Raw genomic sequence first — 12,564 nt, 5'->3', positions numbered from 1 at the left:
GAAGAAAACTTATTGCATATATCTATTAAAAATCAATTCTATGAATGCAACTCAGTCATAGAAGACTGAATGTTTGCATGCAAGCTTGTTTTTATGAATGTCTGTGGCCCTCTTTTCACATCATTCTTGCAAACACCAAACTCTCATTAAAATGTTGACAGAAGGAATAAGAAATTATGTACACAATGTGAAACTAAACTGGATGCTTATTTCATGCTTACATGGACTTTGTATAGTATTTTCCCTTCCTTGATCATAGATAAGTATGGTGTCATCTTGTCTTTTCGTATATGCAAACATGAATATGTTGCTACTGTAGTTTGACAGGTGGTCCATGTTCTATAGGTGGTTTTGTACACAAAATCTTCCAGCTAATACTCAATTCTATATTCTGTGCTTTACCTTTTTGTAGTTCTGAAGAACCTAAAGCACCACAAAAGAAGGTAAGATAATTTATTTGTCCATTTTCTAAAGTAAAAGCTTTAGCACAGCAAATCCATAAGCATCTTCTCTTTAGTAATCATGGATATATTAAAACAACACATTGAGAAATAGCTTTTAACATTAGGTATCAAATTCTGCACTGCTACTCTTTTTTTGTGCCATTAGTAAGAGATCTAGTTTAGTTCATGCCTACCCCATAATGTTTCTTTTTGCATTAATGTCAGTCCTGATGATTCATTTTCAGCACAAAGTTCTTCTTCAGCTGTTCAACACAAGTGATGACAGAGCACAGAAACGCCAGCCTATCAGGGGCAGCGACGAAGGTGAGTTCCTTCTCTGCAAAATTTTCTTGAGCCACTGAGATTTGCACTAAATTAGTCTCTCCCTTAAAAAAAGTGGTCCAAACCTAAACAAAAGTACCTATTTAGAGTTTTGAATCCTGGCCTGAAGCAAACTGTTTGCTTTTGCTCGCCCAATATTTTCCATCATTGATTTGAAGTGCTATCAAACACTGTGCTTCCTCAGAGAAAGATGTAAAAACCTTTAAAATAGGGAATGAAGAAAACAGATAAGAACCAGTATAGACAGTGTACTGCAGGTAATGGCAGTGCAATAAATAGTGAGTGCTGAAGGTCATGTTTGAGCCTCTGTCTGCCCTGCATAGTCTGAGCTAACATGTACAGCTGTTCCTTTGAGAGATAGGAGTGGAGCAGATAATCATGCCATGGATCTCTGCCCTGTGGCACACAGCCTACAAACCAAAATCTGCTGGTTTGCCCTATTGCTATTGTTTGATTCTCTACAGAGATTAAGGTAAAATTTACAGCAGTATCAGAATATAATTTTCAGTTGTACTGGCTTTTCATATTGTCTTTTACTTCAGGCAGGTTAAAGCACTGCTGTGTGAACAAAATCCTGAGCTCTGCTGATGAGGTCTGTTCATTGTAAACAAAGATACATGCCCCTTAAAACTCATAAATCTGAGGATTTCTTTGCAACTGCTAGGGCCAGTCCCCATGCTTGTTTTGGTGCATCTTCATCACAGAAAATAGCTTCTGCTTCAAGGTATTTGATATTAAAGGATAGCTCTTGCTAGTGAACAGAAGTAAAAATAAGGGAACAAAATGCAAGGTCATATAGCTGAGAAAGCTGGTGGCATAAATCAAGCCAACAGAAGAGCCATTTCAAAGGCTGGAAGCAACTGCATATGAACAACAGCCATCCTGGCAGCATGCAGCTTCTGTTGTCCATATCAGTAGTTTTTCTTCTAGGTCTACAAAGAGCAAAACAGTTCTGCTGCCAGGGAAGTACTACTTCTTGTGTCTGTGTGGACAAGCAATAACTGCCCCTTTCATATGGCTGCACCGTTCTCATTCGTAGGGCAGGCAGCACACTGAACGCTGAAAATCCAGTGGACAGTTATAACCCCAGGAACTGCTTGGCTTGGCAGCTGCACTGAAGGAGTATTTTGCTAACTTTTTATGTCTTACATTCATGTCACTTTGGGCGGCCTTGCTTTTTGCAGACTAATATACTATCCTGTTGATTTCTAGGCAGCCAGGGGCCTGAGTTCATGTATTATTCTTGTGAGCCCATCTGTACTGTACACCCAAGTGCATGCTTATTCTTAGGGTATTTTTCTTCATTATCTACAACATTCTTGATCTAGCAATTACATATTTGCTTGTAAAAAACAGGTTGCAACACAGTTTGATTTAAGTTCTGATTGTAACCAAAACTATTTTCAAATACATTTTGTAAATATGAAAATTATTTTCCTGTAATTAAGTGAGTTTGCAGCCAGTTTTCCTGACTCTTGAAAAGAAGTGTTGATTTAAGATATTATAAAGTCTGGAACATAACACAGTGCCAGATTAAATTGGCAGCCATAAATAATTTAGCAGTACTGAAACACTACTACTTCGTGGTTCACTAAAAGCTCTGGGAAATCAGCGATTTTTATACTAGAAATTGTAGAACATCTGAGGCATGGGGAGCTATCAAAACTGTAGTGATTTATTGTTCCTTTGTTTAATTTGTGAGGAGTGGTTACTGATGTAAAGCTGCATCTCTGGTTGTTACATGTGGCATGCACAGTGCAATCTTTTTTCTTTAGTTCTGTTTAAGGTGTACTGCATAGACCAAACCTATACCACTATCCGGGTACCAGTGTCTTCCTCTGTGAAGGAAGTGATCAGTGCAGTAGCAGATAAGCTGGGTTCTGGAGAAGGCCTCATCATAGTAAAGATGAGTTCAGGAGGAGGTACTGTACTTGCATCATCTTATACACTTCCTGCTTACGGTGGAGGAGAATGTTGGGAGGGATTGCAAGACTATTTCATTGAAGGCTTTTATATCCACGTGCATGTTTGGCTGGTACACAGGTTCTGTCTTAGAGGCAAGTCCTTTCCCTACTGCAGGCACAGAATGGAGCTCACATGGGAGGCAGGGAAAATGGAGAAGCTTGTGTATCTGCATGTTACAGACTAGAGATACGCCAAGTTTCCTTCACTGTAACACTTGTAAGAGTTTATTAACAACAGAAATAGGAGGTAAGCATGGATAATGTCAGGCTAGATATAAGAATCAGCAACAGCAGAAAACACAGCAGTGCAGACATTCCAGTAGTGGTCACTACCATTCTGGCCACTCTGTCCATGCAAACCACTACTGCGCAACTTAGTGCCAAGCCCACTGACCTGGAGTTTGCAAAGGGTCAGGAGTCAGCTCCCCACTATGGGCTGTGGAAACTGGAGAGTAACTGCAAGGTTAATTCTGCTGGAGAAGTGGTGTTGCTGAAGTGCTCTGGTTGAGTATGACTGTGTGGACACACACAGAGCTAATGAAAGCTGTGTTGGAAGGCATTTTTGCAAACAATGATGCCTGCCAAAACCAGCTCACTTCCTGAGAACTGACACCAGGCAGCTCTACTTTTTGCAATTGCAGCAATTTTTTATTGTCAGATTTGCTGACAGCCATCGCATGCTAGAAGAGACTGTTTTCTAAGTTACTTCATTATCTTTTCTTTACCTGTGATGCGATCCTCTTTTAGCACTGCTGTAATGAGATTTGCATACAGCTGCATTTCATCACCACCTTATGCAGTTACTGTCTTCCAAGCCAATTTCTATTAAGAACAGCTCTCCAGATGCTTACAGCTCAGAGAAGAATGGATGGAGTCCCTAATTATGGCTGAATTTTTGCAGGTAGTTTCTAGATACGGCAGCACAGGCTTCGTGACCTGTCTGTACAGTTTGGGGCTGGAATTCTAGTTCTCTGTGCCAGTTCTATAGAAGACTGGTTTGGGCTGAGCTTCTTGTCACATTTCTTCAATAAAGAGGACCTTGCTGTCATCTATTTTGTATCCTGCACATTGGTTTACTGTGAAAAAATTGTTCTCAGAATGGTGATCTGTGCAGCTGTTGGATCAGTCCTTGTTGTAAATCCTACATATATATAATAAACAATCTTTTGTTTCATGTTTACAGAAAAGGTTGTGCTCAAACCTCATGATGTTTCAGTGTTTACAACTCTCAGTGTTAATGGACGGCTGTTCGCCTGCCCACGTGATCAGTTCGATTCTTTGGTATGTATGTATGCAGTTCTCAGGAAGTTCAATTCTTCAGTTTCTTTGAACACTTGGCCCTTTTTGCATTATCAATGCTTTAGGTAAGAACTAGTGGTAACATTCACAACAAAGGGCTTGTCACAGTGCCATGGGATAAGCCCTGAAATGAAAACAAGGTAATGTTATAATTTCCTAAATTAGAGCAGAAATCCATCTGGTCCATGTGCCAGCACTTGATCCCAGAATTCTCTGTGTCACACTGAGCATTTAGGAAGAGCTGAATATTGTCACTAAGACACGCAGTAATTCCTGATTACAGAATTATCTCCTCAAGGCCACAGGGATATATTCTTGAAGATAGAGGTTACCGATCAAAGCGTTCTGGAGAGTTGATTCCAACAGTAAATTCCTTAAAATCTTGTAATTTCTCATCCTCACAAAATACTGTGTCAAAATTCCAGATGCTTCTAAGCAGAATCACAGAAAATATTCCTGGTGGAAAGCCTGTTTTTCCTTAGGTAGAATTGATCATAAGTACTTACAGTTTATACAGTAATTCTAACAATCCCCATGGGGTCTGCTTTTATAGAGTTTGATTTGACTGTACTTTTTGTTCCTTTTATTTCTTTAAAAACAAATGTCATTGCCAAGTCATGTCAGCATGAACTCTATTACTCCTAGCCTTGTTTCAGCCTCCTGTATGCTTTTAACAAGCCACTTAGTATGTATGCCTGATTTCTTTTATAGATATGGTAAAATCTATGCTTTGCTGCTGCTTTCAATTTAGGAACCAGGGAATGCATATCCAGCATACTGTAGTTCCATGCAGAGACACCTCTTGTTCAGTTTATTAAATTCTGGTGTTCCCTTAAGGTTAATTAATCCTGCCAAGTAGATACCTTCATGGGGCATGCTACTTTAAAGCAGGGGTGTTGCATCAGTACAACTATGCTGGGTACTTTTATACGGCTCTGAATTGTCTGTGTAGACCTAGGTTTGGCAGCAAATTGTCCTGACTTTCCTTGCCTTTTCCCCTGTGCTATTTACTGTGGAGCAAGTACTCAAAATGCTACAGGGAGCTCTAAGACGTGGCTGCAATGTGCTAGTTTTCATCAACTGGACTGGATTTGGTAGGAATTAGGGAGGAACACTCAGCACCCTGAAAAAGGTTCTCAGCACTGTGTAACAGAATACATCCCCTTATCTGCTGCAACTTTTCAAGGAGGTATAAACAAATTGAATAATGTTACAGCTTTACCTGCCTCACAGTTTAATCCTTTTATGTTCCAATCTCTGGCTGCTGCCTGTGCATGCACATTTATTCACATTACACTTGGCAATTCCCATGTGAAAATTGTTCTAGGTTAGATGAATTTTCAAATATGCAATGAGTTTACCTTTAAGTGTTTCTTTCCTAGCCTTGGAAAACATGTGTTTGTTATGGTAACAGCTATGTTGTGTTTGTCTCCAAATAGGGGAAAAAAACCCCTTTTTCAGAATGTGGGTGATTCTCTTTCTACAGATTTCCACAAATTAGGATTTTCTACACAAAACTGCTGTACTTTTAATTCATACTCTGTCTTAAACTAAAGAAATTTTGTGTTTGTGCAAATTCCAATTTAAAGCAATCTGCAGCTGTAATAAGATTGATGGCTGTCCTGATTTTTTTTCAATAGTACTTTTCTTATATACACTATTTTTTGAAATTTTAGATGGAGCTTTTAAGGAAATAATACCTGTGGTTTAGTTTAATAATTTTAAATTCATTTGTATTGTGATGATATTTGAAAGGCAAGTTTTTCCTAGAGTACAAAACAAGAACTCATACAGAAATAAGGTTCCTACATACTGTGTGTTATTGAGAAAGTAATTTGATGTATTAATCCAGTCAGTACTTTTTCTAAGGATAATATAATATTTTTATATAAAAGGGAATCCATTTAGTAAGGTAATTTTTAATATTGCATTATGCAAATATGGTCTGTTAATCTTGCAGAGTCGGTTGAGTTTGTACTCAGGAAGGATCCTGCTGACAGTTCAGTGTTCTGTAATTATCTAACAAAGACCCGATGAGAAATTGGGAAACTTGGAAGGGAACTCTGCTGCCCTCTCCTGGAAACAAAACAATGAAAACTCGGGTTCACAGGAAGCTTTACTGATGTAACGTATTTGAATTTGCAGGAGGGCTGGTTGATAGTATTTTAGCAGCAGTGGTTCAAACACTTTGACCCTAACATACACAACAGACTACTTCAAATCTGACTTGATCTCAAGTCATGTTTTAAATCTCACCTTAGTATAAGATTCACTTGTGTGCAAAATGGTGTATCACATCTCATTCATTGGGTGGTATGGAAGCGTCTTTCAAAAATGTTTTATGCCTGAATGATTTAAAGGATCCTTTCTCATAAGATTGTGTGCGTATAATTTTAATTAGCATAGCCAGGAGTTTTGCAGTCACAAACAGTGGATCCCTGTAGCGTCAAAGGGAAAGTATGAGGCTTATTTTATAAATGATCAGAAGATCTTGCAATCACTGCAGATTTCTGAAGTATGGCAGATGTAATAATTCTCATTATTAGAATCACTAACTTGCAAAAGTATTTGGCTTGCGCTTTGTGGTCTAGTTATTTGTATATGTGAAAAAGGAAACCGATAACAAAAGCTGTGTTGAAAGACCTATGCTCCTAAACAAACATACATGCTTTACTTAGCACAACATGTATTGAAGTATTTATTTCTGGCTTCAAATTTTAGAACAATGCTAAAAATAACACGCTGAGAACAGTCTGTTTTATTTCCTTACATTGCCTCTGAAGAGCTTTCAGAATTTTCCTGACTATCCTGTGCATAGTGGATACTGATTTTGCACAGGGCTTCTCATTTCCTAAGCCCAGCCTGTGGTTATAAGCAAATTTCAATTTTACTTTAGAAACATCCTTAGGAAAGTGGTCACTGGAAAAAAAAGTCAGAAGCATTATGGAAGAAAAGCACCAGTCATGCAATTTAGTATTTCTAAAACATTTTTATACCATTCTTACATTTGTAGGCACCGTTACCAGAACAAGAAGGACCATCTACTGGTACAGTAGGAACGTTTGAACTCATGAGTTCAAAAGACTTAGCACATCAGATGACAATTTATGACTGGGAGCTCTTCAACTGTGTGCATGAGGTATGAGGATCTATCTATTCATCAGATCAGAATCTGTTAGAAAATGTTTAGTTGTACATTGTAAGTTTGTTTGTTATTTGCGAAACTTTCTCTAAGCTTGAATTTCAAAAATACTATAATAAAGTCACCTACAAGTTCTGAAGGTATAAGGTATTCTTAATTCTATAGGTAAATTGCAAAAATGAAGTTAAGCTTTTCCTGGGCACATGCTGCTTATTCAATTGCTTTTATGTGTTTTAAGGTATTAAGCTATTTATACATATTCTGTAGTTAGACTTTTAGCATGCCTCAGCTATTGTCTGCTGGGTTTGTACCCTGAACCCTTGTCATCTGTACAGCAATAAACGTAAACTGCAGAGGAAGTTTCAGGCTAGATACTCACCTGCTCATTCTTAGCCTCTTTCCTCTGTCCAAAAGATTTCTTAAAAAAATCCCAAACTATTTTCTTTTTCCTAGCTGGAATTGATCTATCACACTTTTGGAAGGCATAATTTTAAAAAGACCACAGCAAACCTGGACTTGTTTTTAAGAAGATTTAACGAAATTCAGTTCTGGGTGGTCACTGAGATTTGTCTTTGCTCTCAACTCAGCAAGCGTGTTCAGCTGTTAAAGAAGTACATCAAGATAGCAGCCCAGTAAGTATACAATCATCTGTCAGCTGGAATGAGGTTCGGTATAGTCAATTTGTTGTTATTTTTCTTTTTTCAAGCAGCCATGCACAGCAGAGGTTAAAACCTTCTCTATTTGATAATTCTGTCCATTTCCTTATAGGGCTGTATATAACCTTGTTAATAGATACTCTTCTTTCCTGTCCTGCTCTCCATTGCTCCTTGATCTGTGATCTCTTAGGGCCATGTTTTCACATCAAATTTGTGAGTAAATATATTTCGGTTCGTTAGGACAATCCTTCATTTACCCTTACATGCATTAGCAAATATTAATACATGTGAATTGGTAAGTAGTAACAGAACTGAGCCTTAATTTTCTTGAGAACAGAATAGTTTCTGGTGCAGTTCAGGAAAACCATTCTCAGAATTTCCCTGAGTGGGAAAAAACAAGAGGGGAGAGCAAAGAGGTGTAGGTATGGAGATGATGAGACACGTTGCCCTCAGCCCACTTGGGATGTTTTTCTAATACTTTTGTTTAAAAATGCAACAGGATGAATGTCCTTTTTTGTTACTAAGTGCTGGGTCTGAGGTTGGATAGGAGGCAATTCTTGCTGTCTTCTGTTCTCTTACTGGTATTAAAACTGAAACTCTTTGGAGCCTTCGTGCCAGAGCTGCCGTGACAACTTGTCCCTGAAGTCAAGGCAAGGGTGTGCCTGGCTGAGGAGGGAGCAGGGGCAGGGCCCTGCCCGGCGTAGCTGGGGTTTTTTATGGCTGTTGCCCTGCTCCTTCCTTCCTCCCTGCCCGGGTCGGCGGCGGCTGGCGGTGCCGCCTGAGCAAACAGCGGGCGCTGCCTCTCCGAGCGGCCTGTCACTCCGGGCACTGTTACTGGGGTCCTTTAGGCAGTCTCGCTGAACAAAGAAGTTATTACTTGCAGATAAACCACGAGGTTTAACTTCTTCGCATCGTTAAAGGCAGCAGTGTGAAGGCAGCCTGCCACAGGGCCGTGATGGCGCCCTCCTGCCAGCGAGCAGGGCAGGCCCACGGCTGGCAGGGCCGCCCCCGGGCTGCCTGGGGCCGGCGGCTGCGCCCAGCGGGAGGCTCCCAAACCCCAATGCCGTCGGGAGCAGGCTGCTGTTCAGAATGGGGCAGAATTTCCCTCTTTAGTTCCTAAAAACACGCATTCGGCCTATGGGCCACGGGCCGGCGAAGGCAGCCGCCGGCCGGGCGGGCCGTGTCCAGCAGGGGGCGCTAGCGCCCGCGCACCGGCGCCGCCGCGTCTTCCCCAGAGCCAGAGGCGTGAGACGGGGAAATCTTGGAATGCGGTAAGTTAAGATACAGCAGTAATTTCCATAAACGCTTGAAACCAAGTCTCCTAAAAATTACAGTTCAATATCTCCTTAATAAGCCGCCCTAGCCCGTGGGTTCCTCAGTGTCATGGGTCTAACTCTATGCTATTTACAACAGCTTGACAACCTCCTGTTTACTTCCATGTTTCTGGTATCGCTGCAATGCTAAAAATAAACAGCTAAAAGCGGTCTGCGCCGCTGAGCCCTCTTTGTCTGCTAAAAGCAGAGAAATGCGAAGCACAAGACTTTCCTGTGTGCAAAGTAAGCGAGCGGGTTTAATTGCGACGGCTGGAAGGGCCAGGGAAGTTGTGCCAGGCGGCTGCCCTCTGCGCAGTGTTGCCATGGCAGCAGGTGCCACAGCCTGCCTGCAGCAAACACAGCGTGCACCCAAGGCAGACAGGAGAGAAAGCCAAGGGACTGCATCAAAGATGAGGGCCCAGGCCTTGCAGCAGTATCTTTGAGGAAGTTTTGCTTGTGAAGATCCTTGAGACGTAATGAGGACTTTACCCTACCTAGAAGTACTAGACTCATTAGAAAAGTGTTTGGGGAGAACAGCTCAGTGCTGTGCCATTAATCTTAGGCATGACTGGTGGTAACGAGATGCCTTGCACATACCAATTTTCAAAGACGACTGTTAGTGAGCACGCTGTTTCAGTTCTGTGACTCGGGGCTTAGGCGGCATTGCAGAAGGCACATCATTTTGTGTCTGCCACCCACACACCCTGTGATACATGCTCGCTGTCTGTGCCAGTAAGCACGAGGCTGAGTGCTGGCTCACGCAGGTCCAAGTGCTGGCTCCAAGTGCTGTGCACACGTGCTTTCTGCTCTAGGAGCTGGTTTTGCCTTTGCATCTACTGGGAAAGGATGCAGAGGTTACTAGGTTCGTCTCTGTTCTCCAGCTATTGTAGGAATAAACTTTCAACCAAAAGGCAGAAGTTAACTGTGTTTCCTACAGTGGGTTCTTCCCTTACTAATTGTATGAGAAAGGCCTTCTAGGATGTACTTGTGCATACTCTTACGGGTATTCACAAACCCAGTTTGTCTGCATTTCCTCTTCGCAGATAAACCCACAGGCTATTTAGAAGCCTTCTTGTGTATCACTGTACTCAAGACATTTTCATTCTGTATTTGAAAATCATTCTTTCCATACACACGCATATATTCTAAGCTCAGGAAGCCTGTAAGAAATTTTTGAAGGGTGTGTGTTTACAGAGAAAATGCCAAGACGAATATGCTCGTCTAAGTACTGAGAGATTTTAACCACGTGTGTGTTTGTCTTGGAGACAAGGTGTGTACATATGTCTCAGTTCACAATTCATACTAACAGAAAGATTTTTCCAATACAGTCTGGTTTGGGAGGCAGAGGGACCTCTGCTCTGAGCAGGCTGTGGTGCTTTGGAGGATCCACTTTCAGACATTTTACAGACAGTATATATGCAGCACTGTCCCTAGAGAACCACCTTACAGTGGTCTGGAACTGAGCTATATAGTGTAGAGCCCGTAGAATTTACAGAAAATTTGGTGTAGAATGTCATACATCTAGATGGATTTTTATTTTTAACTTTGTTAAATTACGTTGCTTAACAGGGTGTTTGGCAAAACTTTTCCTTTTTAAAATGAAAGATACATGGAAATTACATATTGCAGATACATTTGCAGCTGCTTACTATGTTTGAGCACTGCTGTTGTGTGGTACTAATTATTCTTACCGTGCCACCGTTTATTCTCAATGTCACAGGCTGTGGACAGATATCCCTTTCTGGATTTAGTTGTACCTAGGGAAGAGGTTATCACTGACAGCCTATCCCGGCTGCTTTTCATCCTTGTCCCCTCTCACATCCACTAATGAGGCGCTCCTTGACCTGCTCTAGTCAGAATAAGTTGGCATAGCTTCACCATTTCAGCTTATCGTTGCTAACCTTGCTCACTGTCCCTAAACTGATGTGGGAGAATTTTGTATGAGCAGCTCCGCCAGAAGATCTGAGGGGGCAGCAGTCTCCAACAGACAGACCATCAGATAGGAGAGATCGTTTTTTCACATGCTCAGTGTTCACACAGTGCAGACACAAGTGAGGCCCAGATCTAAAGGACTCACCCACTCAATACAGCGAGTCTGGTGAAATGGAGGGAAAGAGAGAACAGAATAACAACAGGGTGATGGGGCAATTATGGGGTCGGACAGTAGGATGTGATGACTGTACTAATTTCATCTGGAGCTGAGGATACCTCAGAGAAGCCAAGAGCTTCAACAACAGATAAAAAAAAAATCTATCCAAGAATCGTAGCTTGAATCTTGCAGAAGTTTTCTTGATAAACAGTAAAAGAAGCAGCAACTGAGGTGCTGAAATCAAATTTTGGCAAATCAGCTGTGAAAAACAGCAAATGATTTGCAGGAACCTAGTGTGACACAGATTTATGAGATATAGGCTTTATTCTTTCTCTTTTCTTCCCATCGAGTCAACAAGCCACCTGATGCGGTCCCAGTTGAGCAGTTGTGTGGGCTGTTCCTGCCCGATTGTGTCGACTCCTGCATATGGTGTATTGGATCTTCCATAATAATCACTTACATGTTCCAGTTTTTCCTGATTGATAACATAAGTTCTCCTTTGCGTTAGGGATGAAGTGTGACCTACAGCTCCAGTGCCCAGGACCTCCTTAATGATGCTGGTAACAAATGGCAGTTCTTTGTTTGAAACATCCTAGAGAGTTCCAGAATCTACGCATACTAGTTAGAAATCATATATAGCATTGACACACAGGCATCTCTAGACAGCCGGTCGTCTCCCTTTAAAAGGACTCTGTGCACCTGTAAATCGCAATGAAGACCATCTAGGGACAGCTTCCAGCATTCAGTAGCTGTTCAGAAGCTGTCGGTGAGTTCTGCAGCAAATGAGGTTGTAAAACAGTGGCTTCCCATTTCTGGTATTCCCTTGGACTGAACAGAGCCCCGTTTCAGGACTGTGTTTCTGGCCAGGAAGGAGCTTCAAAGACTCCTTTAATGTCCTTAATGTCCTTGCAGGATCTGGCACCCAGTGGAGTGGAAGCAGGAGGTCATTTTAGGAGGGGAAAGGAGCCTCCAGAGTGTGGTGAATTACTGACACATTGGTGAGGTGGTGTGCCGCAGGCATGCTGGCCGGGGCTGCCCATATTGTTCCATCTGTGCTAGATGCCTGAGTTTAGCTCTCTTAGGGTTGTCATGTGTACTTCTGCCCTGACTGATACATACAACTTAAAACCTGGCCCTTTTTGTTTCAGCTGTAAAGAATACAAAAATCTGAACTCCTTTTTCGCTATTATTATGGGACTGAGTAATGTTGCTGTGAGCCGTCTCTCGTTAACATGGGAGGTAAGTCTTAGCTAAAATCCACTTCCAAGAAGTTTGGCTGGGATTTGTGCTTTTAGTTAGCAAAAACATAACTGGGG

General features: G+C 41.5%; 1 protein-coding gene across 8 annotated transcripts in view; it reads left to right on the top strand.

Annotated features, from left to right (window-relative positions):
* The window catches only part of RAPGEF4 (Rap guanine nucleotide exchange factor 4), a 157,214-nt gene that overhangs the window by 130,020 nt on the left and 14,630 nt on the right, over nt 1-12,564 (top strand). For 7 of the 8 annotated variants that reach the window (XM_055812471.1, XM_055812470.1, XM_027786322.2 and 4 more), the window contains 7 exons: nt 413-443; nt 689-767; nt 2,561-2,707; nt 3,933-4,030; nt 7,062-7,187; nt 7,644-7,822; nt 12,397-12,487. In XM_055812471.1, coding sequence (XP_055668446.1) covers nt 413-443; nt 689-767; nt 2,561-2,707; nt 3,933-4,030; nt 7,062-7,187; nt 7,644-7,822; nt 12,397-12,487 — 751 coding nt within the window. The remainder of the gene's footprint in view (nt 1-412; nt 444-688; nt 768-2,560; nt 2,708-3,932; nt 4,031-7,061; nt 7,188-7,643; nt 7,823-12,396; nt 12,488-12,564) is intronic. The other variant, XM_055812472.1, reaches the window with a different exon arrangement.

The sequence above is a fragment of the Falco peregrinus genome, chromosome 8, assembly GCF_023634155.1.
Source record: "Falco peregrinus isolate bFalPer1 chromosome 8, bFalPer1.pri, whole genome shotgun sequence".
NCBI classification, from domain to species: Eukaryota; Metazoa; Chordata; class Aves; order Falconiformes; family Falconidae; genus Falco; species Falco peregrinus.
The sequence above is the reverse complement of the archived record's forward strand: the minus strand, read 5'-3'. Positions and strand labels throughout refer to the sequence as shown.